The 22,492-nt window shown below is 54.8% G+C and overlaps 1 protein-coding gene across 2 annotated transcripts in view; it reads left to right on the top strand.

Moving 5' to 3' along the window:
* Positions 1–22,471, top strand: part of ZMAT5 (zinc finger matrin-type 5) — a 36,178-nt gene extending 13,707 nt beyond the window's left edge. Inside the window, exons 2-6 of one of the 2 annotated variants that reach the window (XM_002830995.6) lie at positions 4,823–4,976; positions 10,906–10,968; positions 12,663–12,743; positions 14,942–15,053; positions 22,072–22,471. In XM_002830995.6, the coding sequence (XP_002831041.1) occupies positions 4,850–4,976; positions 10,906–10,968; positions 12,663–12,743; positions 14,942–15,053; positions 22,072–22,201 (513 nt within the window). In that variant the 5' untranslated portion in view covers positions 4,823–4,849 and the 3' untranslated portion in view covers positions 22,202–22,471. The remainder of the gene's footprint in view (positions 1–4,822; positions 4,977–10,905; positions 10,969–12,662; positions 12,744–14,941; positions 15,054–22,071) is intronic. The other variant, XM_063723014.1, reaches the window with a different exon arrangement.
* Positions 22,472–22,492: the final 21 nt, after the last annotated feature.

The following is a 22,492-nucleotide window of genomic DNA, read 5'->3' as shown; positions in this document are numbered from 1 at the left end:
CCATGCCCAGCTAATTTTTGTATTTTTAGTAGAGACAGGGTTTCACTGTGTTGACCAGGCTGGTCTCTAACTCCTGACCTTGCGGTCCACCTTCCTCAGCCTCCCAAAGTGCTGGGATTACGGGCATGAGCCACCGCGCCCAGTCTGAACGCTGTTATTATCCCAGTTTTCATAGCAGGAAAACAAGGCCAGAAATGCCAGTATCACTGAGTGAGAAAATTAGGAAGCAGTAGCAACTGGATGTAAGCCCTGACATCTGACTCCAGAGCCAGCTCTTAAGCCTGTCCCCGGACAGCCTCCCCAGGCACAGAAGTGCGGAGATAGCTGGTCCTGGTGCTCAGTGCTGTCCCCAGGCTGGGTATCCCACTCTTGGAGGTGAGATGGGGGTGCTGTGACCTGCTTCTCAGGGTGAGAGGGTCAGGGAGGGGCCTGCCCAGGTGGTGCTCAGTGAGCATGCTTTCCCGTCCCAGAGGGACTGTGCTGTCTGCTGGTCTCCCTGGCCTGACACTGCACATGTGTCTGTGAAAAGGTAGATAGAAAGCATTGCCGGCTGGGCGCAGTGGCTCTCGACTGTAATCCCAGCACTGCGGGAGGCAGAGATGGGAGGATCACTTGAGCTCAGGAGTTTGAGACCAACCTGGGCAACATGGTGAGACCAATATTTAAATTTTTTAAAAAAGCATTATTTTGGGCATCTTCTCATCTGATCACTGGATATTAGAACCAGAGAGGCCTTTAAAGATCAACTGGTCCTGCCACTGCAGCTTCCCACATGGGGAAACTGAGGCCCAGAGAGGGCAAGTGGCTGAGTCACAGACTGAGCCATGTGGCAGAGCTGGGACTAGAATGTGGGGTCCTGTTGACCCATCTAGGATGGCCAAGCACTTCTCATGTGCTAGATGATGGATGGGCAGAGGAGGGCATGGGCGGGCAGCCATGGCCCTGAGCCGAGGCTGACAAGGTGATGAAGTGAGTGGAACCATTAGCTGGTTTACCCCCCATGGAGTGGAGGGGGGAAAACGTGAACACCCATACATATACACACACATACAGCCCACCAAAGGGGCTTACCATTTGGGTCAGAGTGTGGCTGGGGAGGCAGGCCGAGGAGCATGTGGTCCAGTTTCTTGGTGGGCTGGTGTTTGGGACAGCTAGCACTGCAGCATGAACACAGGCTTTCCTGGCAGACCTGAACCCCAGGTACCCTGAGGCCTGCTCTGCCCTTCCTGTGTGTGTGAGCTGGGGCCCCTCATGGCACCTGTCTGGGCCTCAGTTGCCTCATTCATGAGTGAGATTATAATCCACACCTCTTGGGGCTTGAAGGGGCTAGCATGGTCCTAGAGTGTAGTTAGTGATTAATAAAGGAAAATTGTCATTAGTATGATTTGTTGGAGGGAGACTTTTTTTTTTGGATGGGGGTCTTGCTCTGTTGTCCAGGCTGGAGTACAATGGCTCAGTCTCAGTTCACTGCAGCCTCTGCCTCCTGGGCTCAAGCCATCCTCCCGCCTCACTTCCTGAGTAGCTGGGACTACAGGCATGCGCCACCATGCTTAGCTAATTTTTGCATTTTTTGTACAGATGGGGTTTCACTCTGTCGCCCAGGCTGGTCTTAAACTCCTGGACTCAAGCAATCCACCCGTCTCGGCCTCCCAAAATGCTGGGATTAAGAAGGAGACTTTCATTATATGATCAGGAGTGGGGACCCTAGAGGCCTGCTACCCGGATTCCAAGCCTAGCGGGGCTCCTTCCTAGCAGTGTGACCTTGGCTAAGTCACTTCACTTCTGGAACCTGAGTGCCCCCATCTAAAAAGGCGTAACAGGCCCTCCCCCACAGGTTGTCCTGGGGATTAAATGAGATGATGCATATAGACCTTTCAGCTTAGTGCCAGCACATAGTAGGTATTCAATAAACCACTAGCCCTAATAATAGGTAATATTTATTGAGCACTTGCTTAAAGCCAGACATTATCAGCATCATTTTCACCATCTGCATTAGCAAACTTCTCTGTACCACTTCCAGAGCAAGCAGCCGTTGCCTCATATTCCCATAGTGAACGTAGAGGCCTAGAGACGGGAAGTGACTTGCCTGAGGTCACACAGGCAGCTTTTCAATGCCTGTGTGGTTTTGTCCATCTAAGTAGGCCGCAGAGCCACCGCTCTGTTCCAGTCTCCCAGAGAACCACCCTCCCTGTCCCCTCCCTTACCCATTACTCTCCAGCACCAGCAGCTTCTCGGAGCTTCAAGCTTTCTGAATGGCTTGGTTTAGCACTCGGCCATTAAACATTCATCTCTTACAATTTCAATCCAATTCCTATAAGTTTATTGGCAAGATGGGGTGTATTAGAGTTGCCAAATTTAATATATCAAGTGTGCATGTCTGGGACACGGTCTCTCTGCAGTAACGGGAGAAGAGAGGTTTTATATGTTTTCATTTTGAATGACTGTCTGTTCCTGATCCCATTACAGCCCCTGACTTAATGGCTGCTGTCCCTGTCTGCTGCAAGAATGGCTTTCTCCATCAATCTGCTTGGCTGTTGGGACTGTCTCTGTGTCTCTCCCCAGCCTCCTCCTCCTGAGCTGTGTTCCCCCATCGGTCCACTGTGGTGATCAGGTCCTGGGAGTCCAGGGCTTTGGCTGCTAGCCCGGATAGCTACCTTGTGACCTGGGGGAAATCATTTCTCTTCCTCATCTGGGCCTCAGGAACCTGTTCTGTGAAGTGAGGGGTCTGACCACAGGGTGAGCAGTTGGTCTGGGCTCAGCCTTGGCAGATCCCCCTTGGTGGCCCAAAGTGGACCCGTCTGTCCTCCTGTTTTGCGGCACCAAACTCGTGGACCCAAGGGCTGGCTACGAGAGTCATTGAATTGCCACCCATCTTGGGCTGCAGATCACGTGGGTCAGGAGTGGTGGCTGTGGTCACCACAGCTGAGGGGTCTTAAGACCCCAAAATGTTTTCATTTCCCTCTATGACTGGATTCGGACCTGCCACCTGATAATTTAGTGATCTCCTTGGGAAGCTGTCAGCATTCACTGCCTGAGCCCTCTGGCTTCTCTAAGCCTTGAACTGGCTGTGGAAGAGAGGACACCTGGTAGTGTAACATTAGGAGACTGGGTTTGCCTTCTGCTTATCAGCTGTGTGACCTTGGGCAAATCACACCCGCTCTCTGAACCTCAGTTGTCCCAAAGGGAAAATGGGAATTGATTCATTTAACAAGTACTTCAATGCCTACTCTGTACTGTGCACTATTTTAGGTGCTGGGGCTCCAGCAGTAAACAAAACACAAACCTACCCTCATGGGTTTATATTCTTATTGTGGGAGAAAGACAGTAAACATAACAAGTAACTTATTGCATGAAGGGTGTATTAGTCCGTTCTCACATTGCTATAAGGAAATATCCGAGACTGGGTAATTTACAAAGGAAAGAGGTTTAAGTGACTCACAGTTCCGCATGGCTGGGAAGGCCTCAGGAAACTTACAATCATGGCAGAAGGGAAAGGGGAGGCAGGCACCTTCTTCACAAGGCAGCAGGAGAGAGAAGTGCCGAGCAAAGCGCGAAGAGCCCCTTATAAAACCATCAGATCCTGTGAGAACTCTTCACTATCATGAGAACAGCATGGGGGAAACCACCCCCATGTCAGTTACCCCCACCTGGTCTCTTCCTTGACACCTGCGGATTATGGGGATCACAATTCAAGATGAGATTTGGATGGGGACACAAAGCCTAACCATATCAAAGGGTGATACATGCTACGAGGGAAAATAAAGCAGGGAGTGGAGGAAGCTAAGTGGAAGATTCTGTCATCTTGAATAAAGTAGCATTGGAGCAAAGATGGAAGGGGTCAAAAGGGGAAGTGAGGCGGGAGTTTGCAGGAGGGCACACCCCTCCCTGGGGAGCCTCGGGTGCAAAGGCCGGGAGGTGGCCATGTGCCTGGCATGTGTGAGGAGCAAAGAGGAGGCTGGTGTGGCCTACATGGTGCAAATATGGCGGTCAGAGGTACGGTAGGGGATGGGGCGGTGGCTCACACCTGTAATCCCAGCACTTTGGGAGGCCAAGGCGGGAGGACACTTGAGCCCAGGAGACCAGCCTCTGCAACATAGCGAGACCCCATCTCTACAAAAAAATTGTTTTTTTAAGTTAGGCATGATGACACGCACCTGTAGTCTCAGCTACTTGGGAGACTGAGGCGGGAGGATCACTTGAGCCCAGAAGGTTAAAGCTACAGTAAGCCGTGGTCACACCACGGCACTCCACCCTGGGTGACAGAGCGAGACCGTCTCAAAAAAATAAAACCCTATGTGGTAGGAGACAAGGGAGGCCAGCCACAGGGTATAAGGTGGCAGTTCTTCAGCCTACTTACATATTAGAATCACCTGATAGACTTTAAAAACTACCAAACAGCAGCCAGGCACAGTGGCTCACGCCTGTAATCCCGGCACTTTGAGAGGCTGAGACAGGAAGATTGCTTGAACCCAGGAGGTGGGGGCTGCAGTGAGCTGTGTTTGCAACACTGCACTCCAGCCTGGGTGACAGAGCAAGACCCTCTCAAAAATAAAAAATAAAATAAAAAAAAATAGTGCCCAGGCCTCACCCACTGAGGTTCTACTTTAACTGGTGTAAGTTGCAGGCTGGACATCAGAATGGTTAACAGATCCCTCTGGAATGAGACCTCTTAGGCCATACTCATCAGCTTGACACTCCTAATGGGGCGGGGTGCATATGAGTAAAGCCTGGGCTCAGGCCTGGCCCTCAGGAAGGATTCAGTGGGCTGGTGAGGGATGTGTTTTCTCCAATGGTCTAATCTGAGCTCTTTGTGGCTTCCCAGGCAGCAAAGCACCTGCTCTGAGTGGCCATGGGGAAGCGATACTTCTGTGACTACTGCGACCGCTCCTTCCAGGACAACCTCCACAACCGCAAGAAGCACCTGAACGGGCTGCAGCACCTCAAGGCCAAGAAGGTCTGGTACGACATGTTCCGAGGTAGGTGCCGCTGGCTGGGGATTGGGCTCCTGGAGCCCTGCTCTCTGATCTTTCTTATCATCAAAGACCCCTGTGGGTCAGTGACAGTCTGGGTCTGGGCTCTTTGAGGATCAAAAGAGAGGGAGGCCTGGGCCACTGGGCCCTCAGAGGAGCAGGCTGGTAAGTGAGCTCTTTCCCCAGCAACCCTGACTGAGGGCTCAGTGCTCCAGGCACCTGCCGGGCTCTGTGGACAGGAGGAAGGCCTCAGAAGGAGGTGATGTTTGAGCCAACAGCTGAAATAGGGGAAAGCTAGCCACGCAGTTCTGGGTGGAGGGTGTGAAGAGAAGCAGGCAGCCCTGAGTCCAGCACCAGGGCTCTGGGAGCAGGAGGGAGAGGGTGTGGCTGGGCGGAGCGGGCCAGAGAATGGCAGGGCTCAAGCTGGCTCTGGGGCAGGGATCTTCCAAGCCTGTGGAGGCCATCGTAAGCAGGAGGGTCCCTGTTCCAAGGGCAGAGAGCAGCCTTTGAAGGGCGTTAGCTGCCATGGCCAGACCTGCCTTGACAGGTCTGGAGAGCAGTTGGGTGCGGTCAGTGGCAGTTGAATGACTGGCTGCAGGCACGGGTGAATAACCCAGTTGCAGAAGGAAGGCAGGCTCTTCTGGGAAAGGCCTCGCAGAGCAAGAACAATTGGGGTGAATGAGCTAAGGTCGGAAGTGCCTAGCACAGGGCTTGTTTCCCGGGAGGTGCCCAGAGAGGGGAGTTGTGCTGTTGCACGGCTGTCACTGGACGTTCAACTGAGGAACAGCCAGGGAGGTTCCAGAGGGTGACTGAAAGGAGCCAGGTTGAGAGGTATGGGCACTTGGCGGTGGGGCAAGGGTGGGCCAGGAGCTCCTGGAATGAGCCAGAGTGGGGCCGATGCCTTGTAGGTTGGTAAGCAGGATTCTGGGACAGGGCCTCTGAAGAAGGAACCAAATCCGGCAGCCAATAAGGGAGGAGAAGTAGAGAGAGAGTTCCCTGGTTGGGGCTAGGTGTGGTGGCTTTCGCCTGCAATCCCAGCACTTTGGGACACGGAGGTGGGAGGATTGTTTGAGCCCAGAAGTTCAAGAGCAGCCTGGGCAGCATTGTGAGACCCCGTCTCAAAAAAAAGAGGCCTGAAACTGAGAGTTCACAAACAGGGAATGAGCATGGATCGAGTGCCAGCTACATGCCGGTGCTTTTCATAGTTCGTCATTTGCTTTTCTCGACAACTCTCTAGGGCAGTGATTCTCAACTCCAGCTGCAGGTTAGGATCACCTGGAGACCTTTAGGTTAAAACCACAGATTCCCCGACCCCATCCCCTCCCCAGAGGCAGGTTTGGGGACTAGGCATGGTGTTTCTAAAGGCTTCCCAGACTCTCCGCATTTCACTTGAGGGAGCTGAGGCTCAGAGGTTCAGGTGAGGGGGTGGCCAGGCTGCTCAGCAGGCCAGGCGTGGCTGTGGTTGCAAGGCCACAGGAAAATTCATGGGCAGTGGGGTCTCCTAGGTCCCTAGAAGACCTCTAACCCTGGTGTTACGCTAAGGCTCCCTGTTGTGCAAATCCAGTGTGGGCTATGATCTGGAGGGAGCTGGGCCGAGATCACCTAGTCCCAGATTCTCAGCTGTCAACAGCTGGATCCTGGGGTCCAGGGCTGATTGGCAGAGGTCCCTGTGTCACTTATAGAAAAGATGAAGCAGCAGGCGACAGGAGTCCCCCAGGGCTCTTGTGTTCTCAGCGTCCTCCCATCCCCAACACATTCAGTCCTTAGAACAGCTCTGTAAGAGGCTGGGCAGGCCAGGCCAGGCATCCCCAGTTACAGGTGATGACTTCAAAATCCAGAGCAGGCAGGGCGTGGTGGCTCACACCTGTAATCCCAGCACTTTGGGAGGCTGAGGTGAGAGGATTGCTTGAGTCCAGGAGTTCAAGACCAGCCTGGGCAACATGGTGAAACCCCATCTCTACTAAAAATAAAAAAATTTGGCCAGACTCCATGGCTCACGCCTGTAATCCCAGCACTTTGGGAGGTTGAGGTGGGTGGATCACCTGAGATCAGGAGTTCAAGACCAGCCTGGTCAACCTGGTGAAACCCTGCCTCTACTAAAAATATAAACATTAGCCAGGCATGGTGGTGGGTTCCTGTAATCCCAGCTACTTTGGAGGCTAATGCAGGAGAATTGCTTGAACCTGGGAGGTGGAGTTTGCAGTGAACTGCGATCACACCACTGTACTCCAGCCTGGGCAAGACAGCAAGACTCCACCTCAAAAAAGTAAAAACAAAAATAAAAAAATTTGCCAGGGATGGTGGCCCATTCCTGTGGTCCCAGCTGCTCAGGAGGCTGAGGTAGGAGGATCACTTGACCCCAAGAGGTGGAGGCTGCAGTGAGCCGAGATTGCACCACTGCACTCCAGTCTCGGCAACAGAGCGGGACCCTGTCTCAAAAAAAATAAATAAATGAAATAAAATCCAGAGCAGTGGGTTCCCTCACCTTGGGTCCCCAGCTACCGAGGGCCAAGCTGGCACATGACCTCTTTCCACTTCCTCAGGAGGCTGCCCCAGGGCTTCTGCTCACCCTGAGCAACCGCAGGGACTTGCGGATATACCGTGTGACTGAACTCAACTTCAGCTCTGCTCCCAGCTTCTTGGCCTGGGGCACGTCCCCTTAGCCCTCAGAGGGGCTGATGATCCATCCGCTATGGTCAGGTGCAGGGCACCAGTCCCCAGGTGTCACTCACTAACACTGTGGCCCTCATTTTGTCATGTATAAAACAGCTACAACAGTCCCCACCTCCCAGGGCTATGACAGCGGCTCAGTAACCTCATGATGACTGCATGGCACATGAGAGCTTACTAAGTAGGCACGGTACCTGTGGGTCCTCAGAAGGATTCCCTCCGGCCTTCATCTCATGGGCTTATTCATTCAGCGTGTCCTCGGCTCCCAGGCAGCCTCTAAAGATTCAAAGGTGGATAAAATAGGGCCCCTCTCCCTAGCGAGCTTGCGCCCAATTACAATGGTGTGTTCTGGGCAAAGCCCCTGTCCTGCCCAGGCCTCCATGACCTGCCGGCCTCTCCCTCCCAGCTGCAGCCACCCTGGCCACTGCATCTGCTGGGCATAAGCTGTCCCCTCTGCAGACATGCCCTTCCTGCTGTCCTCCCTGCCCCAAGCCAGGCCCCCCCACCTCAGAACTCAAGTCAGGCAGCAAATCCTCAGGGACGTCCTCCCCGACCCCTAGAACGGGTCAGGTGGTTTGGCTACACGCTAGATATTTACCCCACTTACATCCATAGGGATTAGTGTGACTGTTGGACCAGAAGGAAGGACCAGCTCTGACTTGTTCTCCACTTAAATCCTCAGCCTGGCGTGGTGCCTGGCACTCAGGACATGCTCAGTGAATGTTTGGCAGATGAACGTCTAAGTGAATGAGCAAAGAAACATGAGGCACCAGGGGCAGCTGTTCATTCTGGGAGATGAAGCAAGAAGGACCAATAGGGTCAGATCACGAGGGGCCTTGAATACCCACTGCAAGAGCATGGGCTTCCTTGTGCAGGGCCTGGGCCAGGGGTTCTCAACCCTGAGTACACTTCAGAGTCACCGAGGAGCTTTAAGCAATTCTGATGCCCTCCCTTCCAATGAATTAAAGCAGAACCTGAGAGGGCTGGGGCCGGGTGTCCATGTAGTTTAAAAACTGCCTGGTGATTCTGATGTGTGGCTGGGGTCGGGAACCACTGAGCAGACATGGGCAGCCTGGAATTCTTCTCCCACGCCAAGCCACCCGGCAGAGCCCCTTGTCTAGGACTCAGGCTCAGTTCTGCTGCCAGCCTCAGGGGGGTCCAGGGCAATGTCCACATGCCCTCTCCTAGCCCCCGCCCCCCTCAGGGAAAGGCAGGCAGTGGTGTCTGTAGCACCAGCTGGGTGCAATGAGTCTGACAAGCCCGGCGCTGACAGATAGACCCTCCCCACCCTGCTGGTCCCCCTGGCATGAGTTCTCTGACAACCAACTCCTTATCCCAGCAGACCACACAGCCCGCCCGCTCCCCCCACCAACCCGCAAGCCACCAGTTGCGCTTAGCAAATCACTTCCCTTGTCTGAACCTCTGTTTTCCCCCTCTGCAAGGTGGGGATGTTTGTGCTGTTCAGAGGGTTTGTGAGGAAAAAATGAAGAATTGCTACCATTTGCTGTGTACCCACCCAGTCTTGGCCGCATACCTGGAGAACATGGTGCTAAGGCCACTGCTGGCCCCAGAGGCAGACCTGGTCACTTTCCCAGTGATTCTCATGTGCCACCAGGGTTGGGAACCACGGGCCTCCTCTGCAAAGCGCTCTCCATTCATTATCTGATGACATTTTCACAGCAGCCCTGCCAGGTGGGAACTATCCTCCCATTTGACATATGGGGAAACTGAGACTTGGAGATTATGCAGCTTGCACGTGGTCATATGTTGTTAGGATTTGAGCTCAGGTTTCTTGGACTCTGAAGCCTGTGGTCTTTCCTTGGCCTCTAGAAAAGGTGGTGGGTGAATGTCCAGCCCAGGCCTTACCTCTCCCCTCCCCTGGGGTGGATATAAGGGTTCCTGAGTCAGGGTACCATCCTCAGGTACCCTACTTCCTTACAGATTTTGACTGATTAATAGCTTGCCTATCAAGAATCAAATTTAAAACCATAACTATATGATGAAAGTAAAGATACGCTGGGCACAGTGGCTCACGCCTATCATCCCAGCACTTTGGGAGGCCAAGTGGGGAGGATCGCTTGAGCCCAGGAGTTCGAGATCAGCCTGGGTAACATGGCGAAACCCCATCTCTACAAAAAAATAAAAAAATTAGCCGGGCGCGGTGGCGGACGCCTGTAGTCCCAGCTACTCGGGAGGCTGAGGGGGAAGGATCACCTGAGTCCAGGAAGGTCGAGGCTGCAGGGACCTGAGATCATGCCACTGCACTCCAGCCTGGGTGACAGAGTGAGACCTTGTCTCAAAGAAAGAAAAGAAAAATAGGAAAAATCAGAGGAAACTAGGGTTAAGATTAGGATCAGAGTGACTGCCGATGCTACAGAGTGATTGTCGGAAGTCCTGTCCAGGGCAGTGGCTGGTCTGGCCCTGAGTGCCCTACAGCTGGTGGAAGGAGGGAAGACAGAAGCCAGGGATTGCAGGCTTGCCTGCGGAGCAGTGCCTGGATCCTGGGATTGGCTGGTGGGCTTCCTGGCACTAGGATTTATTTAAATTTTTTTAGCATTTTATTTTGAAATAATTATAGATTCACAGGAAGTTGCAAAGATAATAACGAGAAGTTCCATAGTGCCAGGATTTTTTTAAAGTATTATACCTCCAGGCTGGGCCCAGTGGCTCACACCTATATTCCCAGCACTTTTGGAGGCCAAAATGGGAGGATCGTGTGAGCCCAGGAGTTCGAGACCAGCCTGGGCAACATAATGAGTCACCAGCTCTACAAAAAGATCAAAAATATTAGCCGGGTGTGGTGGTACACAGCTGTAGTCACACCTACTTGGGAGGCTGAGACCGGAGAAGGATCACTTGAGCCCAGGAGGTAGTGGCTGCAGTGAGCCATGATTGCACCGCTGCACTCCAGCCTGGGTGACAGAGCGAGACCCTGTCTCTAAAAAACAAAAAAACCCAAAGTCCCCAGACTCCCCAGGGGACTCCCTCGTGCCAAGTTGAGAACCGCTGGCATGAAACTTGGTCCTTGCCTTTGGCCCGTCCTGCGTGGGGTGGGAGAGGTTGAGGTCACCTGCAGCTCGGATCCATCTGCCCAGGACTCCCGCCTGTGGTCATCTCCTGCTTCCACTCCTCCATGGAATGGGAAACTCTTCTTTCTGCACAGCTGTGTCAGGATAAAGGGTCCATCTGTCTGTGTGGCTTCTACTTCCCGCCTCCTTTGGTGGAGCCTGAACCGTCCGAATCGCGTCCCTCTCTTCTCTTGCAGATGCAGCTGCCATCTTGCTGGATGAGCAGAACAAGCGGCCCTGCAGGAAGTTTCTACTGACAGGTAAAGTCCTCTGCACAGCTCAGGTGCCTGCGGGGACCTGCAGTGTCCAACCTGGCCCACTTGGACCTCTGCAGAGTGTCTTCCCCGACCCAGGCCACCATCCCAAGCCCACTTTGCAGCAGTGGTTCCAGCTGACTGGCCAGTCAGGGCCTTCCCAGGTGTTGTGTCTCAGGACCTCCTAGAGACTGGTCCTCAGCTCTTCAGATCTAGAATGTGATTGTATCAGCTCCCCTAGAACAAGCAAGCCGTGGGAGATTACAAGTAAATCCAAGAGACACTTATGGGTGGAATAGACTTGTTGATTAAGTTAGCCTGGGAGCCTGGCCTCCTTCCCAGCAGGCAGAACTTCAGAGAGTAACAGGGTTGATGATCTGAGGAAGTTCAGGATCAGAACCAAGGATGCTAGGTGTAGATTTGACTGCTCAGTACTCAGCTACTAGAGATGCATATAGGTCAGAGAGATAAAGGGCCAAGCATGGTGGCTCACTCTTGTAATCCCAGTACTTTGGGAGGCTGAGGTGGGAGGAATGCTTGAGGCCAGGAGTTTGAGACCAGCCTGGGCAACATAGCGAGACCTCCATCTCTACCAAAAAAAATTTTTTTAATTAGCTGGGCATGGTAGCACACATTGGTAGCCCCAGCTACTAGGGAGGTTGAGGCGGGAGGATCACTTGAGCCCAGGAGTTCAAGGCTGCAGTGAGCTATGATTACACCACTGCACTCCTGCCTGGGCAACAGAGTGAGGACCCTGTCTCTTTTAAAAAAAGAGAGAGCAAGAGATAAAAACCTCAGGAAGTGAAGGAACCAAAGACAGATAAAAATAAGAGTAGGAAAAATAAGATAAAACCAAGAGAATAGTCTTCTCCATGCTTGCCCTTGAGGTCGTATGTATTCTCTAAGGGTTTGGCTCTGAGCTTCCTGGCATCCACGGCAAAGAGGAAAACTATGACGATTCACATGGTTTGTAAGGGAGCTTAGCACTGGGGAGAGGTGCTACAGCTGAACTAGGGAAACTGGGTAAATGTCCAAGCTCCCCTAGGATGGGCACCAAGCCTGCAGATCAGGGGCTTCCCTACAGACTTTGCCTTGATGTGAATATGTCACTGGTAGGTTATCCTGGCTTGAGACACCTCTAGCCTCCCAGTATCTCGACATACATTTTGGTCTCCTTGGTTGAGAGAGGGGAAGCCACCCCAGATTTTGGTGCCTCTTTGGCAAAGCTGCCACTGAAGCCTTTCTAAGGAGCAGTCCAATTGCTCCCGTGAGCCAGGTAAGCAGGCAGAATACTAGGCTGGGCATAGCACGTGCTGCGGCTTGGAGTGGAGAAAGGAAGCATGGCCCTTTCAGGAACCCATATGTAGTTCATGGAGGCAGGGCTGGGAGGGCTGGTGACAGAGACAGCCTGCAGAGGCTTGCGAGGCCCAGTCATGACAGGCTTCAGTCGGAAGTGATCCCCAGCATGGGGGGGGCAGCTGGAGAAGGGTCGTGAGCATATGGCATGATGGGTGAGAGGTTGCTCTGGCTGCTGAACGGGCAGGGCCGGAGAGATTCCATTTTCTGTCCCAGATCAGGGTTGCTACTCTTCAGGCCCTGAAGTCCTGCCCCTAAGATTCTGGGACCCCTCATCAGGGCACCCCTCAGCCCCCGTGGGGAGCCCCTCCCGAGCAGTGAGTAACTCTGTCTTCCTGCGGCAGGCCAGTGTGACTTTGGCTCCAACTGCAGATTTTCCCACATGTCAGAGCGAGACCTGCAGGAGCTGAGCATCCAGGTGGAGGGTATGTCTCGGGATGCCCTGGGCTAAGCGGGAGTGGGGTGCTGGGGCATGTGAGCTCTGAGACCAGTGAAGCTGGCCTATGCCTCCCCATCTCCCCATCATTGGCAGCCAAGGCCGCCCAGGATGATGGGGAGCCCTGAGCCCCTGGTTTGGGCCAGGTGTCAGGAACAGCCTCAGCATGAGTGGAAAAGGCAGGCCTGTGTCCCCTTATAGTGGAGCCTGCGTGGCTTCCTGCCTGGGAGCCCTGAAGGTGCACCTCAGCCCCACCTGGACCCTGTGGCCAGCCCAGCAGTCATTGGTGGGTACACCCCATCCCTTCCTCAATCAGGCAGCATACCCAGTCCCCACTTGGCACCAAGCAGACCCCTTATGACAGTCTGGGGACAAGGAGTTTAGGAACACACCTTCCCTGCCCTCTGGAGTCTCACAGCCTGGTGATTCCAGGGAGGGGCAAGTTCAGCCTCCATGGAAACTGACATCTCGCCTTTGGGAAATTCACTCCTCTAGTTAGAGAACGAGGAAGTTCTGACTGAGATGGCCTTTATCAGTCTTCTTCCACAGCCTCTCATTGAACAGGTGGGGAAACTAAGGCCAACATTCAGACTGAAGGGCCTCGCATGAGCCCCCCAGCAGGTTAGGGGCAGACTCCGGGTCTCTCAGTGCCTGACCCCCTAGGCTTCTCTGTCCAGGAGGCCTCAGGGTAGCCAGTGAGGGTCTGGGGCAGCTTGGCCTTTGCCCTGATCCTCCCATGGGCCTTACTCCCCTCTGACCAGTTAGACACTGCAGGCTCCGTGCCCTGCCCTGGGAGCCAGTGGCGCTGTGGCTACAGCCCCAGGACCAACACAGGGTTTCCAGGAGCATTTTTTCCCAGGGTGGAAGCAAGGCCTTTTGGGACTGGCTAGCAAGTTCTGGCAGCAGCGGCAGCTCCAGCTCTTCCCTGGCTATGGGCTCTCAGAGGACGGCTGGCCCACAGTGGGACGAGCATGGGACAGTGGGCCTGGAACTGGAGACTATGCCTAGTGGGGACAGGAATGGGGAGAGTCCCAGGGTGGCTGGGAACAGAGTCCTAGCTGGCAGCTCAGACAGTCCCGGCTCTGCCACATTCTCTGTAACCTTGGTACGTAGCTTAACCTCTTGGAGGCTGTGTCCTATCAAATGTGATGTCTCTAAGGATGAAGCAAGATGACACCTGTGCAGCCCAGGGCCTGGCCCCGAGTGAGCTCCAGAGACCAGGGCCCGGCCCTGAGTGAGCTCCAGAGACTGGGGCCTGGACCCGAGTGAGCTCCAGAGACCAGGGCCCGGCTCTGAGTGAGTGCTGGTCAAGTGTATGATTACTTTCCTCTGGCCCAAGACTCCATCCCAGATTAGTTGGCAACTCTGACCCCATCAAACGCTCACACCCAGCTTGTATAAATTCCATTCGTTGATTGGTTTTAATTCGTTGAGCAACAGGTTTTGTTGGACATCTTATGAGAAGAAAAACCAGGGAAACTGAGGCTCATTACCCTGCCCAGGGTCAAAGACCTGGCAGGTGACAGAGCTGAGATTTGACCCCATTCGACTGCCGTCGCTGCCTCCCTGCACCCCAGATTCAGACCCCTTCTTAGGGCTAGGCTCTCTCTTTTTTTCTTTTTTTTTTGAGATGGAGTTTCACTCTTGCTGCCCAGGTTGGAGTGCAGTGGTGCCATCTTAGCCTCCACCTCCTAGGTTCAAGCGATTCTCCTGCCTCAGTCTCCCAAGTAGCTGGGATTACAGGCACCCACCATCACACATGGCTAATTTTTTTTTTTTTTGTATTTTTAGTAGAGGCAGGGTTTCGCCATGTTGGCCAGGCTGGTCTCGAACTCCTGGACTCAGGTGATCCACCTGCCTTGGCATCCCAAAATGCTGGGATTACAGACGTGAGCCACCGTGCCTGGCCAGGGCCAGGTTCTCTACATGCACTGTCCTGTTTCCAGCTCCCCAAGAGCTTGGAGGCAGCTGGGGTTGTCTCTATTTGATGGGAAAACAGTGAGGCCAAGTGCTGGGCCCTTGTGCACAGATGGCCTGGAGAAGCAGTCCAGGTGCATCCTCCTGAAGGTTGCTGCAACTTCCCAGGGCTTGCTCAGGGCCTACCAGTTGCTTCTGCTTTGTGAGAGGGTAGGGTTCTGGCAGGCAGGAGTGTACACCTCACTTGCCTTTGTCTCCCTGTCCCCACAGAGGAGAGGCGAGCCAGAGAGTGGCTACTAGATGCTCCCGAGCTCCCCGAGGGCCATCTGGAGGACTGGCTGGAGAAGAGAGCCAAGCGACTGAGCTCAGCCCCAAGCAGCAGGTACAGGTCCCCAGGGTTCCCTCCCGCTGTGCCCCTGGGGGCAAAACCCCAGCCCGCCTTCCCCTTCCTGAGGCTCAGGAATCTCCATGAACTGCCCAGGCCCAGGGGCCGAATAAAGTTGCCTACACATAGCTCCCCGAGGAGCCCTTGGGGCCCCAGGCCCTGGCCAGAGGCCTGAGGGGTGTTTGAAAGAGCCTCTCTTTCCAACAGGCTGGGCCCCTGTTGGAGTCTGTGCTGGCTGGAGGGGAGGCAGACGGCTGAGCTGATTTGGCTGCAAGTCACCAAGTCCATTGCCAGAGGGAGGGGCCTGGGCTGTGGTCACCATGCACTGCTACCCGCTGTTGCCTCTAGGGCCTTGCAGAAGGGAAAACAGGGAGGGTGCGACTTGCCTGAGGGCACACAGCTGGGAAAATGTAGAGCCGGGATTGCACAGGGTGTGATGACAAGGTCCTGGTCCCACTGCCTTTCTAAGGAAGGGGGTCTGGGGATGGCCTCAGCCCTCGGGACGCTCACAAGTAGAAGGGGAGCTGCTGGATCGGGGTCCTTGGGGTGTGTGCTTCGTGATGTCCCTGGTCCTCCTCTTTGAGGGAAGGGACTCGGGTGATATTCACATCAGCAGAACGGGGCACAGGGCAGGCAGGGGCAGACAAAGGCTGCATGGCATCGTGGCCAAAACTGAAGCCTGAGCTCCTGGGCTCTTCCTCCAGGGATTGAAGGAGGGAGGGGAGGAAAAGGGGATAAAGCTGCGCCCAGGAGCCGCATGCGACTTTGAACACGTTTTCCCATCCCGACTACCTTGCTTTCCCCATCTTGCAACAGGGCTTCAGACCTGACTACCTCTGTGGTGTGGCTTCGCAAAATGGTGGCCTGGCCTGGGCCAAGGGGACCTGGCCAGATAGTCTGGGGGGTGAGGCCTTCCCTTGGAGCTCTGCCAGGAGGTGAAGGCCAAACTTCTTGCCTTCTCTGTACTCCAGTGAAAGAGACTATGAGGGTGTTTTTTTTTTTTTTTTCTTTCTTTCTTTCTTTTTGTGATGGAGTCTTGCTGTATTGCCCAGGCTGGAGTGCAGTGGTGTGATCTCGGCTCACTGCAACCTCTGCCTGTGGGTTCAAGCGATTCTCCTGCCTCAGCCTCCCAAGTAGCTGGGATTACAGGCACCCACCATCATACCTGACTGATTTTTGTATTTTTGTAGAGATGGGGTTTTACCATGTTGGCCATCCTGGTCTTGAACTCCCGACCTCAGGTGATCCGCCCGCCTCGGCCTCCCAAAGTGCAAAGTGTTGGGATTACAGGCATGAGCCACCACACTCGGCCTCTTTTTTTTTTTTTTTTTTTGAGACGGAGTCTCGCTCTACCACCCAGGCTGGAGTGCAGTGGCACGATCTCGGCTCACTGCAAACTCCACCTCTTGGGGTTCATGCCATTCTCCTGCCTCAGCCTCCTGAGTAGCTGGGACTACAGGCGCCTGCCATCACGCCCGGCTAATTTTTTTGTGTGTTTTTAGGGGAGACAGGGTTTCACCATGTTAGCCAGGATGGTCTCGATCTCCTGATCTCATGATCCTCCTGCCTCAGCCTCCCAAAGTGCTGGGATTACAGGCGTGAGCCACCGCGCCCAGCCTTTTTTTTTTTTTTTTTTTTTGAGATGGAGTCTCACTCTGTCACCCAGGCTGAAGTGCAGTGGCACGATCTCGGCTCACTGCAACCTCCGCCTCCTGGGTTCAAACATTTCTCACGCTGCAGCCTCCCAAGTAGCTGGGATTACAGGCATGCACCACCATGCCTGGCTAATTTTTGTATTTTTAGTAGAGACAGAGTTTCGCCGTGCTGGCCAGGCTGGTCTCGAACTCCTGACCTCAGGTGATCCACCTGCCTCAGCCTCCCAGAGTGCTGGGATTACAGGCATGGGCCACCACACCCAGCTAGTAAAGGTGTTTTAAAACTAACTTTGTCTTTTACCTTTATTTTAAATCTGTGTCCAGTTTTTGTCTCCCCACCTTAAAAGTATATATGGTACAGACATGACTCAAACGTTGGAGTGTGACATTCTCTCCTCCTGGTCCTGTCTGAACGGTCCCGTCTAAAAGGGTTCTATCCTGTCTTTGGGCATGTGAGCACCTCCCTTGGGACTGGTTGCTGTCCAGGGATCCACGTCCTACACCCCAGACTCCTTCAGCCCGTGTGCGAATGGCTTGGGCTGGTTGGAGGCTGCCCAGAAAGCTCTGGCCCCTGCACCACTACTTGGACAGGACCTCCTATGAGTCCCATCCTCACTCTGCCACCTGCTAACCGAGTTGCACCAGCCACTCACCTCCCTGCTCTGGCTCCATGGTGTCCTCCGCTGGGAGCGAATCACAGAGGCCCGGCTGTCTCTTGGGGCTGTGACAAGGTTTCATGGAGTCCTTGTGGCTGAACTGGAGTGAGCACCAATGGGTAGGGTAGAGATGGGGTGCCCCAGAGTCCTTGTCTGGGTTCCAGACACATGCATCCCTGTGCTGACACAAGGCACTATGAATTTGAGACTTGGGAGACTAGGGTACCAGATGGGGAAACTGAGGCTGAATGACTGGCTCCTAGTCACAGGTTGAAGTGGTGACCATATGAGAATTGAGTTTGGTGTTTACTGTGTTCCCAGTGTTTGGGGGCATTCAGGGAGATTGGCACCCCCATTTTGCAGCTGAGGAATCTTAACCTCTTCAGGAGGTGGGGCCATCCTGATCACATGTGCCCTGCTGCCCTTAGCCCTCACTTGAGAGAGAGCTAGGTCCCTGCCCTGTGTCCAGACCCCAGGCTGCCTCTGACACCAAGTTCAGGGCTGGCCCAGGGCTCTGTGCAGCTGTGGGTAGTGGCAGTGGCAGCAGCAGGCTGCCCTGATGGCAGTGACTGTTTTGGGAATGGGGTCTGCAACTGGAGCCCACCTTGGCTCTAGGGGGTCTGAGCCCTGTGCTCTGGGCCGTTGTCGCTCTGGGCCATTGTCCCTCTGGGCACCCAGCCTGGCCCCTTCCAGGGGATCTGCTACCTGCCTTCCTCCTGCCTCCTGAGGGCTTGGGGCCAAAATGAATTATTCTCTAGGCAGAGCAGGCCTGTCCAGCCTTGAGAAAAAGGGGCTGTGGGAAGGGAGGTGACCGTTTATTCCTGCTTTTGCCATTGCTGCCTTGGGCGTCCATAACCGTCTCCGGGCAGGCTGGTCTCCTGAAGCCTAGCAGCCTTTCCCTCAGTCCTGGGCTTTGAGCCCCTCCCCTGCATCCACACCCCCTACCCTGCTTAATGGGAGGGGGTGGATTCCAGCCCCAGCCCCAGCCCCCGCAAGGCTACCTCACTTTCTTCCTGGCTGCCTCTCCAGCCTGGAGGCAGTAATGTTCTTCCTCCACCTCGGCTGTCCTGGGAGCTCCAGCGGCCCCTCCCTGGTCTCCCACCTTCCCTCTGCTCCCGCAGGGGATCCTCCACACAGCAGCCCTGAGGCACCCTGGCCAAGGCACTTCCCCACGTCCTCCACCTCTGGCTGCACAGCCCCGTTTGCAGGGCTGGGGCTGGGGCGGGGGACCCTCCTTGATGCCTCCGCAGCCGGTCGGATCTCGCCTTTTCACCTCTTGCCGCTGGCCTGACTGTTGGTCCTACTGGACACTCGGCAGCAGCTTAGATGAGGCATCATTTGTGATTTCGGAGCACCTTGCACATGCTATTTTCTTGCCTGAAACTGCCTCCCACCTCTCTGCCTGGCAGAGTCAGACTTGTCCTGGAAGCTCTAGCTGAGACATCACCCCTCCCAGCCCCCGCTTCTCCTGCATGGCCTGGGCAGACTTGGGGGGCCCAGGACAGGTTTACCGCATGAATGAGCATTCAGGCTGCCGTTCGGGCGTTCCCCAGATGTTAGTGCTGCGAGCCTCTTGTGGGGCCTGGTCTGGAAGCCTGGGGGACCCCCTCTTCCTCTCAGGGTATCTGCTTCCTCCCCCAGAGTACAAGGCACAGAGGGCTGCTCACCCCACCTCGGGGAACCGAGACCTGCGGGCTCCAACCCCCGCTGGCTGAGCTGAGCCTCCCTGATGAGCCAGGCCAGCCCTCCTTGTAAATGTGGGGAAGCGGGGGGTCCATGAAGCCCCAGCCTGGTGGCATAGCGCTTGTCCCTTTCCACAGACTGACCCTGAGGGATCTGTCAAGAGCAGCGGCGGCCTCAGACACACAGACTAATCCCTCGGCAAGGCCAGGCCTGGCCCTGCTGCCCATTGTTGGCTCTTCAGATTGCAACTCTATCCCTCTTAATCTCTCCTTTGCACCCCTCTCTGGGTGGGCGCTGCCATCCTGGCCCATTCTCCTCCTCGACTCTGTTTCCTCTGATTAGGACCGCGGCTGGGAAAATGCAAGAGAGTGGCTCCTGTCCTCACACACAGGACAAACAGGTCACCAGAGAAGCTACGAGCAGAGTTGTGCCAGACACGCACCTCAGTGTCCCCAAGGCTTTGGCTCACGTGTCTGGGGCCCTGGCAGTGTGCCAGTGTGTGTGAGCAGGCGCTGGGTATGCCTGTCTACTGGTGGGGCCTCAGGGCAGGCAGGGGCACGGGGCTGAGACTTGGACCCAGGAGGTCCCAGCTTCCCAGGAATCTGCCCCATTTTCTAGAGGAAGGGCCTGAGGCTCAGGGGAAGGGGCTCCTCAGGATCACACCCTCCCTGGGGATCCCCACTGTCCCTGTGGCCCTGCAGGGAGCCCAGGCTTGGCTGGCAGCTGGGGCACTCCCTTCCAGCAACTGCAGAACCTCCCCGCCTTCTCTGCGGCTGGTGGAGTTTATGAAATCTCCCCAGTGCCATAAATCATGTCAAGAGCTGCCTTCTGCACTTTCTAGCAGGCAGTGAGCCATGAAGCAGGGGATGTCCCTGTCCTCTCACACCTGGGGGTCCTGGAGGCTGCACCCAGAGCTCCCCGGAGTCCTTGACTCTGTGACTTCTTGACTCTTCATGGCAGGTCTGGCCCAGAGAGGAGCAGGCTGGGTGGGTGCAGCAGGGGAAACTCCCAGGGCTCCTGACCCCGGCTCCCCACCTCCCCCTCGGAGGTCAGAGGCCTCTCCAAACCCCTCTCCGCAGGCCCAAGCCCTTCTGTCTCTGCAGAGGGCTGGCCACTGGGCCCCTGAGCCTGCCAGGAGCTGCCAGGGCCTCACCTTGCCTGAAGGCTGGATGTTGGGGTGTGGGAGTATGCCAGAGCAGAGGGAGCTGAAGTGGGAGGGCCATGTCTGCAGCCGATGTGGGGCTGGCATTCCAGGCCCTCAGGCCTCATCCCGAGGGTGTCACTTGGTCACGTGACTGACTCCTTGCACCTCAGTTTCTTCATCTATAAAATGGGGTTTGCCTGAGGATTCTTAAGGTTTCTCTAGGTCATGGTGTGTGGCCCAGAATAGCACCTGGTCAGTAAGATCTTTCAGCATTGCTGTTTGTTGTTCCACAATCACTGGGTGGCCTCCTGGCACCAGGCCTGGCCCTGCGCCTTGGGGTACAAATACATGTTACCCCTATCCCCTGGTCTACATCCTCTGAGAACTCCAGTCCTACGTGGAAGACAGATGAGTTCCTGCCTGAATTCTGGCGGCGGCTGCATGGCACACTCTGCTGTGGATGTGCATGTGTACTTTTTTTTTCTTTTTTTTGAGATGGAGTCTCGCTCTGTCGCCCAGGCTGGAGTGCAGTGGCGTGATCTCGGCTCACTGCAAGCTCCGCCTCCTGGGTCCACGCCATTCTCCTGCCTCAGCCTCCCAAGTAGCTGGGACTACAGGTGCCCCCCACCACACCCGGCTAATTTTTTTTTGTATTTTTAGTAGGGATGGGGTTTCACTGTGTTAGCCAGGATGGTCTTGATCTCCTGACCTCGTGATCCACCCGCCTCAGCCTCCCAAAGTGCTGGGATCACAAGCATGAGTCACCGCGTCCAGCCAATGTGCACATGTACTTAATCAGTCCCCCACAGCTGGACATGAAGGCTATTTCCATTGTCTCACGGCTATTGCTATAACTCAATGGCTGCCCACAACCCTGCTATTTCCTTGGGCTCAGTTCCCAGAGGTGAGGTTGCTGGTTCAAAGGGTCTGCATGTTTTTGAAGCTCTGCCTTCCAGAAAGGTCTTGTATAGGCAGCTGGGGTGATGAGAGTTCAAAGTGCTCAAAGGTTCAAAGTACTTTGAAGCCTGAGAAGGGCCATGTGGCCCTGGAGAAGCAGCCTGGGTGGGGCCCAAGGCCAGAAGGATCTGAGTATGGGACAGGTAGAAGAATGGTTGGGGGGCCATCGCTGGGCCTTGGCAGGGTGCCCCAGGCTGGGCACAGAGGATGCCTCTCCTAGGGCAAGTACTTACATGGACCCCGAGTTCCAGGGGAGGTGGCTCGGGGTGGACATTGAGGAGGAGGACAGTGAGTAGCATGAGAAATGAGGCTTTTAAAAAAATTTAGACAATGTTTTTTTCTGATTTCAAAGGCTTGTGTGCTTGTAAAACTTTTGAGAAATATAAAGGAGTAAAAAAGTCACCCATAATGGCACCACTCAGATAGAACCACTGTTAACATTTTGCTGTGTCTTCCAGGATTTTTTTTATGCATTTATATATTTTATATATTTTTAAACAAAAATAGTATCATGCTATATACATTATTTTATAAGCTGCTTTTTCTCCCTATCACACAGTATGTCTTTCCTCATCAGTGCATATAAGTCTGCCTTAATTCTTACACAGGCCGCATGGCATTCTCTGCTGTGGACGTGCATATGTATTCAATCAGTCCCCCACAGGTGGACACGAAGGTTATTCCCATGGTCTCGCAGCTCAGTGTCTGCCCGCAATCCCGCTATTTCCTTGGGCTCAGTTCCTAGAGGTGAGGTCGCTGGCTCAAACGGTCTGCCTATTTTCGAGGCTCTGCCTTCCAGAAAAGTCATGCAGCCAGCTGACCCTCCCCACAGCCAGGGTGGTGAGGCAGGTGCGCCGGGGGTGGCATAAGCCTGGGCTGTACTGCACTCTTATTCTCCCCCCTTCTCTCTCTCTCTCTAGGGCTGAACCCATCAGAACCACCGTCTTCCAGTACCCTGTGGGCTGGCCACCAGTTCAGGAGCTGCCCCCATCCCTGCGGGCACCCCCACCTGGAGGGTGGCCTCTGCAGCCCAGAGTCCAGTGGGGCTGAGCCCCTCGCCCCTGACTGACCCCCCACGTGGTCACTTTTCTCATCAGTCACAATAGGAAGCCAAGCCCTGTTCCTGCTATGCCCCATGGAGGCTCTGAGACCATCTGCCTGGCCTCACTGAGGCTCAGGACACGGCCACACACCAAGTGCAGCCCTCGTCCTGGGTCTGCGCCGGGCAGCTCCCCCCTCACTCTCCTCCACCTGCCCCCCTGCTTCTTAAGAAGATGAAGGAGAAAACTTCCAGATGTTTATAAAGAAAGTCTGTCACCACAGTGGTCTGGCTGTGTTTCC

This window comes from Pongo abelii, chromosome 23, assembly GCF_028885655.2.
Source record: "Pongo abelii isolate AG06213 chromosome 23, NHGRI_mPonAbe1-v2.0_pri, whole genome shotgun sequence".
Lineage (NCBI taxonomy): Eukaryota > Metazoa > Chordata > Mammalia > Primates > Hominidae > Pongo > Pongo abelii.
The sequence above is the reverse complement of the archived record's forward strand: the minus strand, read 5'-3'. Positions and strand labels throughout refer to the sequence as shown.